This window comes from Beta vulgaris, chromosome 4, assembly GCF_026745355.1.
Source record: "Beta vulgaris subsp. vulgaris cultivar EL10 chromosome 4, EL10.2, whole genome shotgun sequence".
Classification (NCBI taxonomy): Eukaryota; Viridiplantae; Streptophyta; class Magnoliopsida; order Caryophyllales; family Amaranthaceae; genus Beta; species Beta vulgaris.
This window is the reverse complement of record NC_079205.1, coordinates 2,124,499-2,149,387: the sequence shown is the minus strand read 5'-3', so window position 1 is coordinate 2,149,387 and position 24,889 is coordinate 2,124,499. Positions and strand designations below refer to the sequence as shown.

Sequence of the window (24,889 nt, the reverse complement as noted above, 5' to 3'; positions counted from 1 at the left end):
GGAGACAGAAGACTGGCCGCGAGTCGCGACATGCGTCGCGGGTCGCGACCAGCGCCTCACGACTCGCGAGCTTCTTCGCGAGTCGCGACGTGTCTTCTGCCTTGGAATGCGAAAAGATGCCTTGACGGTTTTATGTCCGTTGTGATGTTATGGTCTCATTTTAATGACCTTTAAGGTCCTTTAATCAGTAGATTAAAGGCCTTTGATGGGTGATTAAAATGGGGGTTATGGGATTAACTACTCTAGTCAATGAAAGTTTATTCTTCCTATATAAACCTTGGGATTCCTATGAGTGAGGGGTTAGAAGAAAATCAGAATTTTCAGTACTCTCTCAAAAAGTCTTCTTGCTTAGCTTAAGAGAAACCTTGCAATCTTCTCTTGAGTGTTCTTCACAAACACAAAAACACAAGTTCTTGTTGATTCACTTAGAAGATCATCTAAGTGGATTGTTTCTCTCCATTGTATCTCATTAGTTATTTCGTGGTAACCCGGTGATCCTAGAGGGGGGAAATTAAACTAATAGGAAAGCGTAGTTTCCGTGCCTTGGAGTGGATATCCGGTTCTCTCATTGATCACACCTCTAACAACAACCTCTTACAGGGAGGATCTACTATATGGCTTTATGCTATTGCATGGGGGTGGGGCATATATTTGGTACTAGATAATATTGATAATAAAAAAACTAATATGAACCTGGTGCACACTAATTAGTGTGCACCCGATCCATATCACGTGAGTTTATGATAGTGTATGTTAAAATGATATAGTGTATGTTACAGTGATATAGTGTATGTTACAGTGATATAGTGTATGTTATAATGATATCTTTATGTTAAAATGATATAGTGTATGTTAAAGTGATATAGTGTATGTTATAGTGATTAGTGTGTGTTAAAATGATATAGTGTATGTTACAATGATATAGTGTATGTTAAAGTGATATAGTGTATGTTAAAGTGATATAGTGTATGTTACAATGATATAGTGTATGTCAAAGTGATATAGTGTATGTTAAAGTGATATAGTGTATGTTATAATGATATAGTGTATGTTAAAATGATATAGTGTATGTTAAAGTGATATAACGGGTCACGTGTCTGGGCCTGGTCCACACTATTTTTAGTGTAAACCGGGTCCACGCAAGTCGGATTGTATTGATAATAATCACTCTCTAAACAATTAATATTATGTACGACCGGTGCATAATAAAATTATTATAGACCACTTTACTTTTAAACACAGTTTGCATCTCTATTCTATATGGGAAGAGAGGGGGGACACCAAAATAATGAAAGCCCCATTTTACCCTTCCTAAATTAAAATTACAACAAATTAATTAAAAAAAACAAAACAAAATAAAATCATTAAAAAAAAATAAAAACGGCAGTTTCCACCCCCTCCTTCCTAAAAAAAACTAACCCACTCCATTAGAAGTTACAATTTCGGCAGTTTCCTTCACCCTTCTTCCTCTTCTCCCTTCTTCCTCTACTCCTGATCATTCTATGCAGAGTCTCCCACCCGTTATCTGCAAAAACATTATGTGAGACCAATAGCAGGTAACTACATATCATATTGTTCTCGAATATTATACAACAGATATTTTATAACTAATACAATTACATTTTCGTTTGATTTTATAAGTAGTCGACATGGCAATTTCAAGTTCTAAGGGCAATCGCAAGTTCATCCGCCAAAAGACAAACTCAAGTTCAGCTTTCAGAAAAGGTATTTCTTTTTAACATAAGTTGAGCCACATTTATTTTGACTGTGTTATGATTAGCCAAAATTCTATCAATTCGAATTAAGCCAAAAAAAAACTATCATTTTTGCATTATGGCAAACTCACTAAGAAACAGAACACAAATTCTTGAATAAGTAAAAAATTTGGAACCCACACAAATTGGAGAAATAAAAAAAAAATCTCCTTCCTGCTAAAAAGTTTTTCCCAAACGAACCATTTAAACCATAATTGAAAAGCTAAATTGGTGATCTTTAAGAGTAGATGAATCATACTCCTATCATAATTTATAGTTTTATACTACTACTAACTATTGGTAATTTACAATCCAAAGAATTATTTTAAAATAAAAATTTTAAAATATAGTAACCCATATTATCAAGTTAGTGAAAAGTGAAAGCATTTATACACATGACTTCTACAAAACTACTACTCCTATATTTATACTACCACTAAGACATGGATAGAGATGAATCTTAACACTAATAAAGTATTACGTTACTCCTTATCTTGCAATAATTCTACTTCCTGCTAATATTTTTTTCCCAAATCAACTTAGCCTGAATTTAATTTCTTCAAACTTTCGATCTAATTTTTACCATTTCTTCAATACATACAATACAATTACCCAGCAAAAAGTATTTAAAAACGTTAATTTCGAAATACATACACATGCAAAAAGAAATTGAGCCGATTTAACACTCACCTACAACCTGTCATCTTCAAAAGATATATACCAGGAAAAGAACAACTTTTATGATACCACCTCCATCGCCGCCGTCAACTAACACATAAACCACCAATGGTCTTTCCAACTTCGTCGATCACCACCATCAATTATAAAACTCCCCGAAATCACCTTTCACAAACCCCAAAATATAGAGAGATGAGGAGGAGAATCAATATAAAAAAGAGGAAAATATACCGAAATAAAGATGTTATAAATTGAGTATGAATAAGATAAGATTTGTTGGTGGTAAAATAAGATGAGATTTGGAGAGAGATTGGAAAGTTGGGTATGAATAGAGATGAGCTAGAGACTAGAGAGAGAGATCGGGAAACTGGGTTACTTTTATGAGTGTAAATGTGTAATTGGAAAGTTGGGTATGATCAATATTCAATAGAGTGAAATAAGTGTAATTGGGTTGCTCACACAAGCCACATATTTTGGTTAACAGGTCCATTCCCGTGAGATTGTTTTTTTAATTATATTAGTCAAATTCATATTTATTTATTACAATAGAGATATAAGCAATTATTTTTTACCATGTTGGTCAAATTCATACTTATTTAAAAAGGTGTTCTTATGTATCAATATAATTACAATAGTATAAAATAAAATACTCTTTCTAATTTTATCGACAATATCATAATTTTAGATGAGATCTAATAAGGTTTAACAAGTTTTGGGTAAGTTCATTTAAACTCATACTAGCTTTATATGCATGTTATGCGTGCGAAACTATTTAAAAAGTTATTTTAAATGCATAATTATATATCTCTATTATGTATGTTAATAGGGGTAGGACACCAAAATATAAAAGTCCATTTTATCCTCATCAAATTTCAGAAATTACATCTTTATGATATATGTGATAGTACTCTTATATGTAAAGAGGGGTATGACACGAAAAAAAGGAAAAAAAATAAAAATAAAAATAACCACAGAATGACAATTTTTTACGAAATCGCACCAAAACGCAAACGACAGTTCTTCTTCCTAATTTATCTCTAACTCCTACTTTCACTATGCTTCTTCTTCATCTTTGCCCTTTTATTTCTACAAACAAAAGTACAATATTATTAACTAAATTTCCGTCTACAAAAGCCAAGAGCAAAAAAGGAATTCTTATCATATCTTAATAAATTGCATAAAAAAGACATCAAACCTTAAATTATTTATAAAAGAAATTCTAAATTCTGCATTAAACTTAAATTTATGCAATTAATTAAATTTAACAACGACTCTCGCACGCATAGCGTGCATATAAGATAATATAATATGCCAATCCTCTTGATGTCAATAAAGGTAACTTTTAAGCACAGTTTACTTTTTACCTTGAATTAATCATTTTTATATAAGTGAAAGTAATTCATTTTAGGCAAAAAGTTACCCTATCGATCTAACGGGTAATTTTTTTATCTTAAAACTTGAAAGAGGTCACCTACTCACTTCTATAAAAAATGACTCGTTTAGGAAAAATATTACCCTCATCCCACAATAATATTTAGTGCATCCATCTCATTCAAGCTAAGGATATGTGCTCACTAATAGTAACCGGAAAGTATGCAAGTTTGAAGTATAAAAATGAGTGTGAGCTACCTTTTTTCCCCACTAAAAGATAGAAAGCAAACCAACTATTGTATAAGTAAGGTGTAAATTATTTGGTTAAAATTCGAAAATCGAATCGAATTACAATTTCATTTGGTTTTTTTCCTTAATTCGATTTGGTTTGAATTGAGAAATTCTTTTTTTTTTTTTTTTGGTTTTCGGGTTGGACTCGGTTTTGATCATAATATTGAATTGAAGAAATCTTGCTATAGACTAGTCTAGTAAATTATTGTAAAATTAGTTTACTTGGTTGGTGCTTAATCGACTTTTTCGTAATATTTTAAATAAAAGATAATTGTTTTTCTAATTCTTCTACTGAAAATGAAATCTAAAATAAAACTCTATTACATGTACCTCACATTTTCCATCATTTTTCTTTCATATTCTCAATTTTGCCATCTCTCTCTCTCTCTAAAACCTAGTTTCTCGTTCATACTGCCAATCAGGCAAAAATAGTGTACTACTTGTACCACAAGCTGCTACATAGTGAATTGGTAGGATATCATCCTCCCATGTTTTCCACTCCTTTTCAAGGATTTCCATGTAAAATTATCTTGTTTTCCTTATTATAATTTGCAATATACTTTGCGTATTTATTTTGCTCGTATTGCAAGTTGATAGTCAACCCCATCTCCAAGCAAATCGATCCTTGTGTGAAATTTATCCAAATTAATCTGGAGCCCACCGTGGGGTGGATAAGTAAAAAAACAATTTTGCCAAAATTTTCATCATGCGAATACCATGGCCGAAATCAACAACGAAGCCGAAACCCAGCAACTCCTAACACTCCTTCCGATGTGCCAAACCATGAGGCCATGTAACAAATCATGGGAGTCATTGATGACATGAAAAAAATCCCTCGGGGAAGAAATTGTTGAACAAGGCATACAAATTGAAAGAAAAATTGATGCACCCCGCCCCACATGTTGTCCATGGCATTAATTGCATCCAACAACTCTCGGAGGCAACTTTCTCACGAAATGAAAGGGCTCGTTCCACTCAATGAAGATGTGAGATCTGATAAGAGCATCCAATCCTCCTTTGGTCTGTGCCAGGATAAGAGACAAGACGTCAACAACAACAAGAGAACAATGCAGACAACTTATCAGGGCAAAATGTGCAAAATGCCATCTCTACAAGTATGACAACAGATCCGTTGTATAAACGACTCAGATACGTTGAGGAGATGATATTGGAGATCTCGGGAGTCCGAGACCGTCGAGAAAGCTGCCTTTGCTAGCTATGCAAATTCGCCATTTTCAGATGCCATTACTCCGGTCCAAATTCCGAATAAGAACATAAAAAGAAAAATAAATTCAAACAAGCACCATTTTTGCTCTTCAAAACAATCAACTTCAATCGTTTGTTCAAATCTTTGGAAGATAGAAAATCACAAAATATTAGTGTCCAATTGCATCTTTGGGACTCGAATTGTTGTCGTGCCAACGGTGGTTCACAACGGTAGTGGTGGCGTCAAAATGAAATTGTCAATCGACATAGAGTGCTCGTCGAGGTTGTAGAAGAATGCAACAATGCACCAATGGAAGATAAGACCAAGGAAGACTCAATTTGGGGAAAAAATAATTTCTAGGTCAGAAATTATTTCAAAAATTAAACCATAAAATTTATTCAAATAGTCAAGAATGTGTAGGCTTCAATGTTTTTGTTGTGACTCTAAGTCAATGTTATTTTGATGATGATACACACTTTGTGCTATAATATGTATGTATGTAACAGTGATCTAAGAAATCTATCAAGATCACAAGTTCATGAAAGATTGAAGACTTTGAAGAAATGAATAATCAAGATTGTGTTCCAAGTTTAGTTATTATGTGCAAATGTAATAATATTAGAACTATGTGATATATTGTGTGTCAAATATAGAAATGTGAAATTAGGATGATTATTATTTTCTTAGAGTTAAAAGTAACTAGAAATTTGAAATTCAAGATTATCAAAGAAAATGATTTTGATAAAGTTTTAATAACACCGATTTGTGAAAGGATTTTAATTAAACCGGATTTAAAGAGTTTTCGAAAAAAACGGGTTTAATAAAATAAACCGAGATAAAATAGTTTATAAAAAAATAAGATTTTCATAAACTATTTTGATAAAAAGGATTTCGAAGTAAATGAGGAATATGAGATAAAAAGGAAATCAAATTGGTTATCAAGATTATGGATAAACATTGATTTAAAGAAAACTTATATATCTTTTTAGAAATAAGGATATAGATGAAAAAGATAAAGTTTGTTTTCTAAAAAGAAAAGGTTTTATCCCTTAATCTTAGGAGTAAAAGATAAATCTCTTCATAAGAAGGATTTCCAGTTAGTCCATAAGTTATATAAGGGTTTAATATTTAGTTTTACAACTCACATGTTCAGTGAAAATAATCGGAGATTTTGAGAGTTGAAAACTGCCTAAGGCACAGAGTATAGCACAGAGTTCCAGTCAGCCTAGGTTTCTAAACAACGATTGTAACGATCCTCTATTTGCTTGAATAAGAAGCACGCTTTTGAGGAATCCTTCAGTAGTAGAATAAATGCTATTTGTTGCGGTTAAAAAGTGCCCTATTGCTGCGGTTTTGGGCGCGCAGCAATTAAAGGGGCAGCAATAAATATTGCTGCGGTTCTAAGGTCAAACCGCAGCAATGTTAGGATTTTTTTACCAGTTTAACACATAATATTGCTGCGGTTTCTGGCCCAAAACCGCAGCAATATTTTTTTTAATTATAATAATGAAAGATATTGATGTGGTTCCTACTCAAAACCGCAGCAATAGGTCTATGTAAAAGCATTTTTTTTTTTTTTTGCATTTTTTCATCAATTTTAAAAGGTAAAAATGTAGAAAAATAATAAGAACTACAAAAAAAGTCAAGCTGATACCGCAACAATCCAAAAACAATCCAAATTCTAAAAGGTAACTACAACACCAATACCATAAAGATTAAAAGTTGAAACATGAAATTGAAAATAACTTTAGAAATTAGAACATCAACCTCCATATTCACAAATTGAACTAAAAATAAAAATCCAAAACAGCTAGTTTCTAGACCAAAATCCCAAGTATCACCAAACAAAACCTAATAAAAGTAAGAAAAAAACAAAAAATAATATAAAAATAAGAACAATAGGTTGTGTATTTCCAGCGAAGAAAGAGGGGAAAAAAAGCAGTGTATTTCCGGTGAAAAAAAGAGGACAAAGAAGCCGTGTAGTTTTCAACGAGAATAACAGAGACGAAGAAAGCATAGGGCAGATCGATCTTATGGCGTGCCGTTGTTGTTGAATTTGGCGAACGACCGGCGAACGACGAACGAGTGGAGCGACCGGCGAACACGAACGAGTGGAGCGACCGACGAACACGAACGAGTGGCGGCTACCGGCGAAGAAAATGCGCGTCATAGACTTGTGCTTGGTCTTTCGTTTCTAGATCTGAAGAAAACGCGAAGTGACAGGATGTGAAACTCGTCGCCATTAATCTCCCTTGTTGAAGCTCAAATTTACTAACATTTTTGTTGTTGTTCATTGATGTGAAATCGTCGGCAATCCAACGCAAATTGGATTTTTCGAAACACATCAAAGCAAAATGAACACTCAAAGATAAAAGGTTCGAAATCGCAAATTTCGGATTGTTTGGCTTATTGAGGTCTGCAATTTTTTCGCAAGTTTATTAGAGGTCGACCGGTGTGACAGGATGAGTGGATGACAGGGTGACAGGATGCGAGGGTTTAGAGGGAGAGAGAAGATGAGTGACTGGCGTGAGGATGATAGGGTTTAGAGGGAGAGAGAAGATGAGGGGAGATGAGAAAGAGGTGTGTAATTGATGAGAGGATTAGAGGAGGAGAGAGAGTGAAAGGCGTGCAACTTATAAGAGGAAAAGGAGTAACCCTAGATGGATCCATTTAATTTTTTAAAATCCTATTGCTGCAGTTTTTAGTAGGAACTGCAGCAATAGGTCCAAAGAATATTTTTTTAATATTATTTTAATATATTGCTGCGCGGTTTTTGTCAAAAACTGCAGCAATATGATTGGTTAAATGGTTAAAAAAAGTTCAAAAAAATTCTGTTGAAACCATATTGCTGCGGTTTTCGGCCAAAACCGCAGCAATATGGTTATTTTATATTTTTCTTTTTATTTTTACGTGATATATTGCTGCATATGGGTAAAACCGCAACAATACCACCGCAGCAAATATCATTTATTCTACTAGTGCTTCTTTCTGTAATTTCATTATTATAGAGAGTAGCAACACTTAGGATTAAGTGTTGGGGAGCACTACTAGACTTAGTAGTGGGGGAATCTTATTGTATCAAGAGGTTGATATTTTAGGATTCAATTAATAAAAGAGTTTACTTGTGTGGACGTAGATCTCATAGTGAGATTGAACCACGTTATATCTTGTGTTTTATCTTTAATTTCATATTTTGTTACGTTTTAGTTTTCGCAAAAATACGAATCGGAGAATTAGGAGCAAATAGCACAGTGCCAGGCACAGTGCCAGGCACAGTGCCATAACATAGTTTTTGCGAAAATTGATTAAATTTAGTCACTCAATTCAACTCCCCCTTCTTGAGTGTCACCTTGGGTTCCAACAGTTTTTCTTCAATCTCTTCTTCTTTTCTCTAGAGGCGGCGGCTTCACTCTCTTTGATTTTGGAGGCTGTTCGTACAAGAATGGAAAGCTTTCGAACAATTTTCTCTCTCGTTCTTCCTCCCTAGTTTTGCTCTCTTAGCTTTTCTCTATCCTCGAGTTGAAGATTTGGAGAATGACTGTTCATACAAGAATCCAAAGTAGCTTTAGAACAACTGAAGATCTGGAGGCTTTAGGTGGGGAAGAGAGACAAAGAGGGAGAGAGGTATCAATTGAAAGAGAAGGTGGATGCCATTTCACACGTGATAATATTTTGTTACACAATAAATTATGGTGTAACAGTTACATTTAAGAATTTGTGTTGTAGAAATTGTGGCATTCTTCGAATGTTCTTTTGTATTAGTATCTCATAAAATAGGCTTATAGTTAATGGGTTGAATAGATAAGGTTCAGGTCAACCCATTGATAATTTAGCAAAAATCGAACTAGTTTAAAAAACAAGTTGCTAAGATCGGGTTCAAGTCAACCAGTTTATTAACTAGCTAGTCAGGTCAAGTTTAAGATTTTTAACCCGTGTATGTAAACTGTTTAGGTTCAGTCACAAAACCAGTTTAAGCAAGATATTCCAACTAACCAAACCCACAAGCTTACTACTACTGAAACTAAAGAAGCATATGTACATCACATATTTATTGAGTTACTAATGGACTCTTCAAGAATGAACCCCTGAAATTGCTTTGAAGGACTAATATGATCTGAGGATAAATAAGACTAACAAAATTTCCAAAATTCGCACCAAATAAAAAAAAAGGATTCAAAAGTGCCAACGAATGATACTAACCCTATACACTATACTTTCACAACACTTGATGCTCTACTCAACTAATGTTCATCTTATCTCCCTTATTCAAAGTGTAATCAAAGAAAAATTTGTAGCAAGATATCGAGGCCCCAGGAATAGATTTATACTCTATCAATGATGGACGATAGCAATATCATCAAAACTTCAATCCCAAAGTGGGATGTCTTGCAATGCATCACACAAATCAAATGCATCATCAGCCCTCAGATAGTAATCCTCTGCTGCCTCCACATTTGAGCTAGCTATATAATTTGGGGCCATGAATGTTCTTGGTGAAAAGAGTACGTCTGAATGGCTGAAACAGGCAATATCATCAGCTAGCGGCGGCGACGACGACGACGGAGGACAATCACCTTCATGTGGCATTACCAATGGAGGGTTGAGAATAGGGTAATTTGAAAGAGTGGATGAATCAAGGACATGAGGCTTAAGGTCTTGTTTTGGAGTAGAGTTTTTTGTCTCAAAACTTATGAAAGTGGTAGAATCTTTTTCAATAGAATCTAAAAGATTAATGTTTGGGGAATTGTTATTGTTGACGAGATTTTGTTGGCAAGTATGGTCAGCATGGTAAGTAATCCTATATTTTGTGGGATTATCTGATATCTTTTGGACATGTTTGGTTGCTTCACATTTTTGATCATCTTTATATGCACACCTGTAGTATTCCCTAATATTGCCATGGACACAATATAAAAAAATTACACTGATTAGTGATTATCAATTTGATTTAGTCTCTGATTTATACTCCCTCTGTATTTTTTTATCTTTCTCACTTAGAATCTTGACACTATTCACAATTAGAGAGAATCTTTTAGATTTTTCTCAATATATAAGAAAAAAAATATAGTCATGTGGGGTCTTGTTTGATTCGTGTCAATGAGTACTTTATTAATATTTAATTATCATAATTTTTACTAAAATGTAATGAAAGATATTTAATGTAGAAAAAATGCATATGCAACCGTGCAAAGTCAAAGTAGGAAAGATAAAAAAATACAGAGAGAGTAAATATTAATGTTAAAAATTATATTCTACTCCCTCTGTTTCTTAAAGATCTTCTCTCTTTCTTTTTAAGTGCGTTTTCAAAAGATCTTTTCTCTTTTACTTTATTCCTTATTTGGAATTTTTTTTTCCCTTTTTACCCTCTCATGTCCCTATCATATGGTCCACCATTACATTATTAATTCAATTTTACTCCATTTCTCTCTCCTACTTTAATCCCTTTTTATTTGTTTATTTATCTTAACCTCTTTCTCTCTCCTACTTTACCCACCCTACAACCCTACACAAAAATATTCTACTTGATATCTGTAAAAACAGTAATAAGGGAGATCTTTAGGAAACGGAGGGAGTAGTAGTGACAAGAAAGAAAATAGGAGTAACATATAGTAAGATACGTACCTAGGGTGCTTAGTGTTGAGAATCAACTTCTGACCATATTTTCTCCAAGTGTACCCATCAGGTGTAAGATTAGGAGAATTAATTGTACGTAGCCTATCAAAGAAATAATATAATCTAACATGTCAGCTGGAATGATACATACTATTAATGTAGGTCGTTTAATATGAAAATCTATACTAATATATTAAAAGGCGTGCGTAAATCAGGAACGGTGCCACGTGGCACTCTCCCTAGGGAGTTTTAGTTCATGTAATTCATGTACAATAAAAAAATAGAAATTGCATAGTATAGGTTTTGATCCCATGACCTCAAGTTAATATACTAAAGTTTTAACCACTAGACCAAGTTGTCTTTAGTGCTATCATATCAAAGTACAATATTAATAAATGAAATTTTTCTTACCCGGGGCATAGCCCGGGCCTAATAACTAGTGCAACTCGAAATCCAGGAATTGGGCGTTCTCTGTTGGGGAAAAGAGAGCATCTGGAGAAAATATTAGATCATTATGGTTCTGTTTGATAGGGTGTGAAACATTTTCAGTGTAAAATGATTTTTATGGAAAATAATTTACAAAAGAAAATACAATTCCAAAATTATTAGCTTTCCGTTGTTTGGTTGAATGTAAGAAAAATAATGAAACAGAAGGAAAATGAAGGGAAAGTAAGGAGGTAATGGGAGGAATGTACAAAAGAGATAAGGAAAAGGAAGGAAAACAGTTTTTCCTTCATTTTGAAGGAAAAATGGTTTTCAATCATTAAAAGAGCAATTTTACTTCTAGGGAAAATAGTTTTCCAGTCTTTATGAACCAAACAACGTAACATTAAAAATAGAGGAAGACAATTTTCCAGGAAAATGTTTTACGTCTTACCAAACGAAGCCTCCACATAACATTGCTAGAATATAACTTGCAGTTACAAATAATAAGTGATGTGGATATAGCCCCACTACAATTGATACGCTAATTAATAGTGTATCCCTCAGCTGATCAAATGCTTAACTCAGCTTAGTTTTAAGCCTTAAACTAGTATTTTTTATTGCTTTTCTAGGAACTTACGATTTTATCATTTTCTTAAAATCGAGGTTTTACGTGTTATATATGATTGGTTCATGATTTTATTAATTTTGGGGCCTTGAGTTTCGAGAGTTCTCACAATTAATTAGTATGTGTAAGGGCTTATGCAGAAGTGTAATAGTAAGTAAATAATATAAACAAATTTAAGCGAAAATTAAAGCAATGATAAACGGAAATGTAACGTGAAAATCATTTTCTTAACAAGTAGAGGAAAAACCACAAACTGTTTTACTAATTTTTCAAAGAATATTAGTAAAGCCCCAAACTCACAGATCCCGTGAATTACAATCTCTCTCAAAAACTCTAATTAGGAACCTAAAAGTCTTTGTAATCTCTCCCCGTAATTTATGAGCATATAAGATAATGATTCCAATCCCCTTTATATGAAGGATGAAATCCTATCCTTAATAGAATTAGCATATAAAGAAATTCAAGAGAGATGAGAGAGGAGAGAGCATCCAGAGAGAGAAACAAAGAATTCCAATGGACCACTGTCAAACATTCGAAAACGAGACAAGCTCAAACTCAAGCACGGCGGACGTGCTTCATCAACCACCTCCCAGCAACGATAACCATCCCTGAAATATCACAAATATTCCGAACGCACGGAGCCATAGCAAACATACTCATACCTGCATCCCAGAAAAACCCAGATCAAGTATTTGCGTTTGTCAAATTCCACTTTCCACAATCGATGAACACGGCGTTGCGAGATGAACATGGTAAGTCAGTAAAAGGGTCAAAAATCACAGTATTCCCAGCGAAATACGACAAGCCCACACCAAAGATATATCAAAACCACAAACCTCAAACCACCCATACACACATTCCAAATAACCCCATCACAAACCGGCAATATAATCCAAAACCAAGCTTTAGAGATGCAAGAACGTACCGGGAAGTGGCGAACCCCAGTACACAGGTAAAGGAAAGAACTCACCCAAACTCAAACCCAAACCCAAATCAAAAAAAGAAAACCCCTCACCAATCCCAAACTCCACCAGATGAAAAAGAAAAACATCAGAAAAAACAATTTAGTGATGTCAGACAAGAAGTCACCCTCCTCAAATCCACTCCCTCCAGACATAGAATAATGAGCTCGAGATGTCTTGGAGAAAGCACTGAACAGACCCGGAACTCGCTAAAAGAAATAGAAGAAAATGGAGAGTTCGCAGCAGCAATTGAAGGAGAAAGGTGTAAGGAGAATGATGAATTATTCCAGCGCAGCGCCATTGGTATTACTGACTCGTTACAAGAAGCTGAGTCAATCATGGACCACATAATGGCAGAGGGAGTTAACTGCATTAAAATAAAAGCTATGGGAGGAATGCAGCACTTGCTAATCTTCGAGACACTTGAAGACAAACAAAATATGATAGACAGTAAATGGCTAGAAAGGTGGTTCATTGCAATCAGAAACGTGAACAAGCATAGTGCAGCTCTATGGAGGGAAACATGGATAAACATCTATGGGACTCCACTCATTGCTTGGGAATACAGAAACTTCCTCAAGATAGGGAGCATATTTGGAAGAGTAAAATCAATCTTATATGGAGAGTATGACTGTGCACATATATTAATCATCACTGACTGTCTTTTTGACATCAATTGCAAAATTCAATTACAAATAGACGAGGTGAATTATCCGGTATTCGTATCAGAAAAACAGCAGATCATTTACCCAAAATCAAGGCCAAGCAACGCTGAGACAGAATCAGAGTCAGAAGAATCCTCAGCAAAACAAAAAGAAGCAGTTCCAGGTAAGTCCCCATCCACTGAAATTTCAAATCATGATGATGAGGAGACAAAAAGCCATAATGTGAATGACGTAAGCAAAAAAGAAGAGAATACACAACGTCACAATCATGAGACACAAGAACAGCCACTAAGGAGAACAGAAATCGAGGGCGAATTAAAAAACCTCGGAAATCAGAAGCAGTCCCCACCAGATATTAATACCCATCCAATAGAAGCCAATCATGACCCCACAGATAAAGCTGCACAAAAGGTGGACCTTGTCATTGGGTCACCTGCAAAAAAACAAAGCCAATCACCAATCAAAACTCAAGACAACCACAATGAGAGCCCAACAAAATTATTCACAACCAATAGCCCAACACATTCCACCAAAAAAAACATGCAAACTCACCCTGAACATCATATATCTCCCATACAGTTGCAAAACAAATTTGGGCCTCTGCTAAGAAGTAGAAAAACAATATCCTCTTCCATATCATCAATGGGCTCTTCAACGTGCTCAGGCCCCCTCTTCCCACCAGGGTTTGAACAGGCCATCCCAATCCAGACGAGAATAGAAAAAGAAAGAAAGAGAAGGAGAAAAATGGAGATAAGAAGTAAACTGAAGAGTGAAAAAGCAGGCACCCAAAAGGCAGAATCAAGCCCCCCACATAGAAATAATGTTAGCATAATCCACATTGATGATGTGATCAAAATGGCAGAGACCATAGGGCTCACTTTCAAAGGGCCAGTTGCAGAATTGAGAAAACGAATTGAATCGATTCTTGCAGAGCAAAGGCAAAATTGGGAGGCAAATGCCTAGTCCCTAGCAGAACAATTCATGTCAACAGCGTGTTAATAAATGTTGCTGATTTCATGGAACATCAGGGGTCTAACAGCAAGACCCAAAAGATCTTCTCTCAGGAAGATGATATTTCAACATGATCCCACCTTTGTATTCATCCAAGAAACAAAAATGGATGATATAACAAAAAAATCAGTAAAAACTTACTGGAAGGCAGATGATGTGGAGTGGATCTTTAGCCCAGCGGCAGGTAACTCAGGAGGAATCATATCATTATGGAACAAAAGTAGTTTCACCATGGCATCCACCAAAATAGCAAGGTCCTGGATGGCGATCAGTGGCTGCCTTCATGAAGTAAACTATGAATGCACCCTCATCAATGTTTATAACCCATGTGATGTAGGGGAAAGAGCTGAAGTGTGGAGAGAGTTATTGGAGTTCCAAAAAAACAATCCACGCCCATGCCTAGTCATTGGCGACTTTAATGAAGTACTCAATGAAAATGAACGGGGAAGTCACTATTTCTCTCAGACAGGCAGCACTAACTTTAAAGATTTCGTGCAGGACTCTCATCTTCTTGAAATCCCACCAGCATGTGGCGGATTCACTTGGTTTCGTGGCAATTCAAGAAGCATCCTCGACAGACTTTTCGTAAATCCAGAATGGATAACAAACCTCCCGAATCTCAGAGTATCCCTACTGCAAAGGGGACTGTCGGATCATTGTCCGTTACTAGTACATAACAAAGAACTAGACTGGGGTCCAAAACCTTTTCGGTTCCAGAATTGCTGGCTCTCGGACCCGGAATGCTTGAAAATAGTGAAAGCGGTGTGGCAAGATGCTGAGGCATTACATACCATCGGAAAATTGAAAGAAGTGAAGAAACGGCTCAAGTCTTGGAATCTCACTGAGTTTGGCAATATTGACTCAAAGATAAAAAAATTTGAATCTGAAATTCAACATCTGGATAGCATCAACAATACAAGAGATCTTGACACTCAGGAGCTAGAAAACCGCAAAGAAGCACAAGTTGAGTTATGGAAATGGATAAAACGAAGAGAGATGTATTGGGCCCAGAATTCGAGAGTTACGTGGCTAAAAGAAGGAGACCGTAACACAATGTTCTTCCATGCAATTGCTTCTAATAAAAGGAGGAAAAATTCAATAACCACCGTGGAGGTTGATGGGCTGAAAATTGATGAACCTTCTCGCATAAAATGGGAGGCCACTACATATTTTAAAAAAATATTCAAAGAGGAGCATGGCTGCAGACCCTTATTTGAAGACTTAAATTTCAAGTGTGTCACTCATGAGCAAGCAGAACAGCTAACCCTCCCATTCTCATGTGAAGAAATAGATGAAGCAGTGTCTACATGTAGCTCAGACAAAGCGCCGGGCCCGGATGGATTTAATTTTAAATTCATCAAAAGTGCATGGGGAATTATAAAACACGACATATACGAGATGGTTCACAAGTTTTGGGAATCATCGCGACTTCCTCAAGGCTCAAATGTTGCATATATTGCTCTTATCCCAAAAATGAGCAATCCGAAAAATTTCAAAGACTATAGACCAATAAGTATGGTCGGGTGCTTGTACAAGATAATAGCTAAGGTGATGGCAAAGAGGCTGCAGAAAATAATGAGTTCACTTATTGGGCCTCTTCAATCTTCTTACATTGAAGGAAGGCAAATACTTGACGGGGCACTAGTAGCAGGAGAAGTCATTGACTCATGTAAAAAAAGTGGGGTTGAAGCAATCCTATTCAAGCTTGATTTTCACAAAGCGTACGATAGTGTTTCATGGAGTTTCCTCAAATGGATTTTAATGCAAATGAGATTTCCGGAGCAATGGTGTCAATGGATTATGACTTGCGTCACAACGGCATCGGCATCAATCTTGGTTAATGGCTCCCCTAGTACGCCGTTCAAGTTAAAAAGGGGCTTGAGGCAAGGAGATCCACTATCTCCCTTCCTATTTGTACTTATTGGGGAAGCACTAAATCAGGTGATCTTGAAGGCTACAAATATGGGGTTGTGGAGCGGCGTGGAAGTTTGTAGAAACGGTTTAAAGATCACGCATCTTCAATATGCGGACGATACATTGGTTTTTAGTGATGCTAGATTGGAGTCATTAAAAAACATCAAGATGGCACTCATCCTTTTCCACCTCGCTTCGGGATTACAAGTGAATTTTCACAAAAGCTCAATCATAGGCATGAATACATCAAAAACGTGGCTCAATGAAGCCGCAAATTCACTACTTTGCAAAACCGGTGACATCCCCTTCACCTACTTGGGCTTGCCTATAGGGGAAAACATTCACAAAATTAAAGCATGGGATCCAATCATCAACAAAATCTCAATGAAACTTGCAACATGGAAAGGGCGAATGCTTTCGATTGGAGGTAGGTTAACCCTAATCAAATCTTCACTTTCCAACCTACCTCTTTATTTTATGTCACTCTTCCCCATTCCTAAAGGGGTGGTCGAAAAGATAAATAAGATCACTAGAAGATTTCTATGGTCCGGAGATATGGAAAAAAGGTCTATCCCTCTAGTGGCCTGGAAGATTGCTCAACTGCCGAAAGACATGGGGGGCCTAGGCATAGGCAACATATTCCATAAAAATTCAGCAATGTTGTCAAAATGGATGTGGAGACTCCTTAGCGATTCATCACCTATTTGGTGCCAAGTGGTTTGTAACAAATACAAGTATCAGGGCACTTTATCAATCACGGACATCAAGGTGCCGAAATCAGGTGGCCCATGGAGGCATATATGTGCAGCCATATTCCATCAAGCAAATGTGAAAGAATTACTCTACAAAGGGTTTCGAAAGAATATCGGGAGTGGCTCCCAAACCCGTTTTTGGCTTGATTCATGGCTCTCATCCTCCTCTCTAAAATCAGAGTTTCCAAGACTATTCTCAATTACCATGAATCCGAACGCATCAGTGGAGTCACTCGGTTTTTGGGAAGGGTATAATTGGGTGTGGAGTTTCTCATGGAAAAGGATTTTAAGGCCCCAAGATGCAATTGAAAAAGCAAGACTTGACAACTTGCTACTTCAAGTGTGCCCAGCAAGGCAGGCCCAAGATCATCTAATTTGGGCCTTCTCCAAATCTGGCTCATTCTCTACAAAATCAGTATCAAGGCAACTCGTCAAGCTTCAGCATCCTCATTATCAAGATGCAATCAGAGGTGTATGGGTGGGACTTGTTCCTCACAGAATTGAATTATTCGTTTGGCTGGCTTTGTTGGGGAAAATAAACACTCGCGACAAACTGGCATCGCTTGGAATCATTCACGGTGATTGCAATATATGTCCGTTGTGTATGACCGAACCCGAAACAGCAGAACACCTTCTACTGCACTGCCCCGTAGCATCCCAAATATGGTCATGGTGGATCGGATTATGGCGAATTAAATGGGCATTCCCTCTTAGTCTCCGGGAGGCTTTCACGCAATGGTTTTGGCCAAAAAATTCACCTTTTTTCAAAAAGGTTTGGTCTGCGGTTTTTTTCATTATAGTGTGGACCTTGTGGAAGGAGAGAAACCAGCGTATTTTCTCAAACAATCCGTCAACTGTCAAGGTTTTGAAAGACATGGTGCTCATGAGATTAGGTTGGTGGATATCGGGATGGAAAGATGAGTTCCCATACAATCCTACAGACATAATGCGCAACCCATCATGTCTGCAATGGTCCGGTATTAAGGATGATAGCAAGGCAGATCTCGTAATCAAAAGCTCAGTCTCATGGTGCCCCCCTCCCTCTCAGATCATCAAATGGAATGTAGATGCTTCAGTTCATACTTGCAGTGCCCGCTCGGCAATAGGAGGTGTTTTAAGGAATCACTCGGGAAATTTCATGTGTTTATTCTCCTCGCCGATACCTTTCATGGAAATTAATTGCGCAGAAATACTTGCGATTCATAGAGCCGTGAAAATATCATCAGCAAAAGAGGAGTTAAAAGGTGCAAAAATAATCCTCGAATCTGATTCAAAGAATGCTGTCCTTTGGTGCAACAGTGATAGTGGAGGGCCATGGAATCTAAACTTCCAACTAAATTTCATAAGGAATACTCGCAAAGGGGGCCTTGACATATCAATTGTTCATAGAAGCCGGAGTGCAAATGTTGTAGCGGACTCCATGGCCAAACAAGGCCTTCATCGTCTATCTGAATTTATTGCATGGTTGTGAGTGTCTGCGTGGCATGTCAGGGTGCAAAGAAGGAAGTTGCACTTCCTGGCTGCCCTCTAGTCTGTAACATCTCATGTAATTGTCCAGTTGTCTATCTCTCATGTTTGGTTCAAAGTGCAAGATGTACTTCATAGCATAGGAAAAGATGCATTTTGTATGTGACTTAATTGTAACTCAGTAATGGATGGGGACTCCTCTCTATCGGGTGTGCTTTAGCACTATAAAAATGTCGCCCACCTAGTGGGGGAATACCTTATTTTGAGTAGAGGCCTCATCCATTTCATTTCATTTTGATTACAATAATAAAATGGAGAAGAAATTATCAAAAAAAAAATAGAATTAGCATATAACAAAATCTAATCTAAATAGACTAAAGACACTAATAATTATCTATTTTTCTAATACAATTATCAATCTATTAGGAAATAAATAATGATCTATAAAGAATCCTAATATAACAAGAATTAAGAAAAAAACAACACGAAAAAAGAAAGGAAATTGCCAAATCCCGCGAGTGAAGGTTCCACCCTGCGGGTGCAAGTTCGATCCCGGCCGCGGGCGTGGGTTTCGACCCTTTGGGCAATCAAACAACTTTTTCTATTCGTCTACAATTTTCCTCTAACACCCCCCAAAACCCAAAACGTGTCTCCGGGACCTACTAACCGTGTTGGGCTATTAAACTTGCCTAACTAACAATATTAATGTGAAAGCGCAAGAAGTTTGTATTCAGTTTTTGTGCTTTAGCCTTAAATTAGATTATTACTTTGTCTAGAATTTGAACAGCTGACAACTTGAAATTTAGCATTGTTGTCAAAAGCTCGTTCTACCCCTTCTAAGATCTATCTAGTATCCTCGTCTCATTTTAATCGTCAAATTTTCCTTTATAGATGTAAAATTGTTGTCAAGTTTTGCAAAAATAAGCAATAAAAGCTTTAAATGTTCCAATAAAATTTATTTCTATGGGTCAAATGTAAGGTAATAGGTGGGAAAACATAATAAATGATGTTCACTTATTGATTTTTATTCCAAACATGGCAACTAATATAAGATGTAGTCATGTAGCATTGTACGTCAAAATCATCGTACTATATTCATTTAATTTCCTCCTTAGCTTGTGACGAAGAAGATATTAATAATGACGTTGATACTCTATGTCATTTCGAGTAAACACATGTTGATAACCACAAAATTATCATTTAAAATGATGATGATCATTGTATGATGCAAGCAACAAGCACCAAGATGATGAGGGATGACGATAAAGATTCTTGTTGATGATAATGAAAAAACTTAATTAGTGTACTTAAAGTAGTTAAAAATTTAAGTCAAGGGTATCAATTAGACATCAGTCACGTGGAGAAATATTAAGTTTAATCAGTTTAAAAAGAAAGTATATAACAGCTAGCATTACGTCCTCTAATTTTTAATTAATCTTGCACTTGTTATTATTATCTGATCCCTTTTTTATCAATTAGATGTAGTGTCAGTTAAGAAATAGAAATATAAAAATGATCTATTATGTTCGTAACAAGACAATATAAGCACAAAAAAAAAAAACAACGGTTAAGACTAAATGACTAATTACAAAAAATATAATAATAATAAAAAAAGAAACTGAAAATCAAAAAGAGATCCTAAAGCAAAATATCTACATTTGAAAACGAAAAAAAAGGAAAAAAAATCGGAAATTCAAGTATTTTGCTTCGTCGGAGGCCGAATTGCTACGCGTTTCTCGTTGAACGTGATTGAAGCGAGAACGGATCTGGTTTTGCCATGGTGAGGACGAAAGAGAAGAAACGGTGCAGACGATTGAAGCGGCGGATCTGGTTTCGCCATGGTGGTTTCTCGTTGAACGAAGAGAGATCAAAGGATGAAGTGCCATGGTAGTTTCGCCGTGGTCGATTGAAGCGCGTTGCTTCGCCATCTTCTCGGTGAGGACAAAAGAGAGAGGTCGAAGGATGAAGCGCCATGGTGGTTTCACCATGGCCGATTGAAGCGCGTTGCTTCGCCATGCATCTTCTCGGTAAGGATGAAAGAGAGAGGTCGAAGGATGAAGCACCATGGTGGTTTCGCCAGCGTTGCTTCACCATGTTCTCCAACCCCTTACCCCTTCCCCACTGCCCCACCACTGAATTGAAGCCCCCTCCCCCACAACCCCCCCTTTCACTCCCCTTCCCCGCAACCCCTTCCCCCGCAGCCCCACAATCCCCCTCCCCTTCCCCGACACAACCTCCACCCAAAACCCAGATTTTCGAACTCACAACCCCACCCCCGAACCCAGATTTTCGAACGCGCAACTCTCGCCAATCCCACCCTTGAAATGAAAAAAAATCGAAATTCGAAGGGGAGGGGGAAGAGGGTTGCGCAATTCCGGCGGAAGGAGAGGGGGCTACGTGCGGATGAGGGGATGGGGGTTGCGCGATTGAAGGGGAAAGGGTATCCGGGGGAAGGAGGGAAGGGGGCTTCGAGGGTGGTGGGGAAGGCGATTGCTATAGGGTGGTGGGGTAGTGGAGGGAAGGGGTAAGGGTGGTTAGGGTTAGGGTTAAGGATATTAGATTATTGGTTAGTATTTGGCTTAGGTTTAGGTTAGTTAATTAGTGTTAGAGGGGGGGGGGGATGGTGAATTTGGAAACTGACGAGGGTATATGGTAGAAAAAAAAATTGTCATGAGTATATGGTAAAAAAACAGATAATTTTTTTTTGAGATGTACTAAGAAAAATTAAGAGACATTTCTCAAGAGATTTATCCATGTTTAAAACAACAATAGAAGTGTAAAAAATGTTAAAACAGCAAAAAAGAAAGCTGAAAACAATAACTTATGTAAATAATATAAAGTAGGGCTGCAAAAGTTGCCCAACCTGATAACTTGCCATGAACTTAATCAAAAATTTCCAAGTTTAGGTTGAAGTTTTCGACCTAAAATAAAAAACGTATCAACCCAATCCGACATGAAACTTCAACAAGTTAGGTTCGAGTTGACTTTTTGAACCCGAAAATAACCCAAAATAACCTGATTTAGAATTTGGGTTAGGTTCGGGTTGGGTCAACCTGAAATTAACCCGAGTTTCACAACTCATGCCACCTTTTTTTATAAGTATAAACTTATATTGGGCCAAGACCATTTCTTAATTTGAAGCCGATGACTTAGTTATGCCTTTAAAGTTTGAATTTTTTATTTAATTAACATTTTAAGTTCGGATTTGCAATGTTTAATTATTTAATGTATAATTATTGCAATTATAAAATATAAACCAGGTTATATTGAGTTGGTTTTGGGTCAACTCGGTTGGAACCTCGCATGTTGGGTCCGGGTTATGGTTTTTGACCTGCAATTAGAATGGGGTCGGGTTTGGGTTAGAGATATTGATTTGAAATAGAATTCAGGTCAACCTGATCCTGACGCAACCCGACCTAAGTGCCACCCCTAATATAATGCGATCGAGCCACTAATACTTACTTCCTATGATATATATTTGATACATTGTTTTTGCACGACTTTCAAGACAATTTTTAACCGTTAATATGTTCCATTCCTTTTAAGTAAAAAATTATAAAAGTTTGATATTATGAATATACATATCGAGATGAATTCAACAACGCATGGCTATAATTTTACTTATGAGAAATCAAAATAGTCAGTTAAAGTTGGTAGCTTGATATCCCAAAATAGAAATGTAGCAAATTTAAAAAAAGAAAATTTTCTGAGGTACCCTTGAGGTTTGACTTAATTATCAAAATACCATTATTGAATTTTGAAGTTCAAAGTTTAAGTTTTAAGGGTACCTTAGGAAATTAATGCACTTGAATTTCGGTGTATAATAAGGGTATTTTGAGCCCAAATACAAAATTCAGGGGTATATGAGGAATTTTCCAAATGTGAAAGGTAATTTGAGAATTACGTTAAAACTTCTGGGATACTTGAAGAAATTTCCAAAAAAAAAACAGAGGAAGTAGTTTTTTATCCTTTATTTAGGAAAAAGTTAATTACATGTGACGGGTGTTCCTAGGAATAATAGGAGGGGAGAATTTGATGGTTTTTGGCCATACATCCATTTTAATTGAAGTGGATACAAGTACGAACATGATGGGTAATAATGGACATGTCTTGATATTAAAAATCATATCCACGGATCCACCATTGGAACGAATTGAGTATACACTGATGGATATGAAAGCTTACCCATTCATATCCAACCGCTCTGCATCCACCCACTACATCTGCTCGGTTACCAACTTCGCTCATATGCAAAGTACAAAGAACTTTGTTTTTCTTCCGGCAACAATTCCAATAATTTCAAGTTTATACTGTCTCTAATTCGAGGTCAACAAGTATTATTTGTCTTTACATGCATTTTTAGATTTGTGATTTGTATTTGATGGGATAAGTATGAATGTCAAAGTTTTACATACCTGCCATAAGTAGTAGGTAGGTCATATCATAGGACATAATTATACGAGTATGCAATAAGAAATCTGCATGCTGCGCTTATTTTTTTTTTTGACGAGGATCCATGCCCTTAGTGAATGGTAAATCCCGGGTTACATGAGTGAAACCAACACCTCATGTAACCAAGTTAGTCTCGAGGACAAGGAGAGAGCAACTACCACATGATCGAATACATTGCTATGGCGACAAGTCTCAAACTCGAGACCTGATGTATTACATGTGGTGTTCAAACCATCTTGCTCTGGCCCAGAGGGTTCCGCGCGCTTAATTTTTATCTTCCAAATATTCCGCTTATATATATGTGCGGCGACAGTTCCATATAAGATAGAATTGTATGCATTCAAATGAGGAACAACATATGATCTATTGAAACCTCTAGTTAGACCTAAAAAGGGAGAAATAAATAAGATGTGTTATACCTGCTCTTAGGTGGATTGATGTTTGTTGTTTGGTCAATTGAAGCTCCCAATTTCCTGGACTCAGCAATCTTATCAATGATGGAAATGGAAGTGTCAAATGAATTGACAATAATGTTGGAATAATTTTGCATAAGTTCTCTCATTTTTTCATTATTAATGTATTGACTTCTCTCTTCAGGTGGAAGATCAAGTAAACTCCGTAGCTGACTTGTTGCTTCCCACCCCCTTTTCAACTCTTCCTCAATCACCTGTTTATTCATTATTTTTTCTATGTGGATCTCTCCCTGAGAATCTAGTGAGAGTGCAAAAGAAAAGAGAGGAAGTGCTCTTTATATACATAAAGTAAAAAAAATAAAATATCATTTCGAAATATAAAAATGAGGAAAATTATAGTAAGTTAAAAAGATAGCCGCCATCGTTTTTTTCTATCCTCTCTATATATAATGTCTCTTTCTCAAAGAATAGTTTTAAAAAAGAGGCCAACACCTTTATTTAAGGCATCAATAGAAAGTCCTTTTTTTATGTTCTATTACTAATTCTAAGTTCTTGTTTATAATTCAATTTATATCTCATGGAGAACTTTTTCTACACATACATTGATTTAGATTTAGTCGTGCGTTGGATTAATCTCTAATCCGGAGTGGGTTTGCAGACTTTTTTTTTTGGTTTTTCACCTTTCCTACATATTGATTTATTAATGGGGATTTTTACGGTGTCGCAACAAATATCAATTATTCGCCTACAAATGTTAAGCAAATACAAGTTTGATTTCAGAATTACAACAATTCGACAAGCTCTCTTGTAGCAGATTGTATCAAACATCGATATAAAAGCGTGATGGTTTAATATTAGACCTCATTAATGATCATGGTTTTGCCATACTATAATTATATTTGATCCAATCTTAATATATAATAGTAAGTTTTAGCTTCTATATATTGTAAATTTCATATGATTGAAATTAATAAATTTGAATGAATTAAAAAAACATATGTAGATAAAAACAAAGGAGTAAGTTCAAGCTTATGGAAATAATGCGTCAGAGGTATAAACAAAGTAATGGGGACAGGACTTCAACTTGCGGAATTCAGAACTATAAAAGACGCGTAATTTTTTTTTCTCTTCTTTTGGTGCTCACATTACGCGTAAATATTAAATAGTGATGAAGATTTAGAGAACTGCTTAAATATTAATCATAAGACATTATGCGCTGATGACCTACCCCGTCGGTCCAACAATTATTATCTTAGTCGTAGCATTTTGTCCATTCCACGGTAAAACA

The 24,889-nt window shown here is 36.2% G+C and overlaps 1 protein-coding gene and 2 long non-coding RNA genes across 4 annotated transcripts; 1 reads left to right on the top strand and 2 right to left on the bottom strand.

The window, feature by feature from the left end:
* Positions 1-1,199: 1,199 nt before the first annotated feature.
* On the bottom strand, positions 1,200-2,867 carry LOC125496822 (uncharacterized). The gene is made up of 2 exons (XR_007273127.2): positions 2,445-2,867; positions 1,200-1,525 (listed from the first exon to the last, which is right to left on the bottom strand). It is a non-coding gene; the product is annotated as an uncharacterized LOC125496822 (long non-coding RNA).
* On the top strand, positions 1,415-2,598 carry LOC125496823 (uncharacterized). Of its 2 annotated transcripts, none has more exons than XR_007273128.2 (2): positions 1,415-1,556; positions 1,645-2,598. It is a non-coding gene; the product is annotated as an uncharacterized LOC125496823 (long non-coding RNA). The 2 variants fall into 2 exon arrangements; XR_007273129.2 differs by having other exon boundaries at positions 1,642-2,598.
* A 6,521-nt stretch (positions 2,868-9,388) lies between the features above and the next one.
* Positions 9,389-24,012, bottom strand: LOC104891939 (probable WRKY transcription factor 64). Its single transcript, XM_010677727.4, has 3 exons — positions 23,608-24,012; positions 10,924-11,016; positions 9,389-10,189 (listed from the first exon to the last, which is right to left on the bottom strand). The coding sequence occupies exons 1-3, from the start codon at positions 23,865-23,867 to the stop codon at positions 9,667-9,669; spliced, it is 876 nt and encodes a 291-aa protein (XP_010676029.3). The 5' UTR covers positions 23,868-24,012; the 3' UTR covers positions 9,389-9,666.
* Between the last annotated feature and the right edge of the window lie 877 nt (positions 24,013-24,889).

Bases quoted from the DNA above. Each gene is read 5' to 3' on its own strand.
- LOC104891939 (XM_010677727.4), bottom strand. From the start codon at position 23,867: ATGAATAAACAGGTGATTGAGGAAGAGTTGAAAAGGGGGTGGGAAGCA. The intron at 11,017-23,607 runs GTATAACACATC...TTTCTTTGATAG, and splicing joins ATCAATCCACCTAAGAGCAG to GCTACGTACAATTAATTCTC. The intron at 10,190-10,923 runs GTACGTATCTTA...TGGCAATATTAG, and splicing joins CTCAACACTAAGCACCCTAG to GGAATACTACAGGTGTGCAT.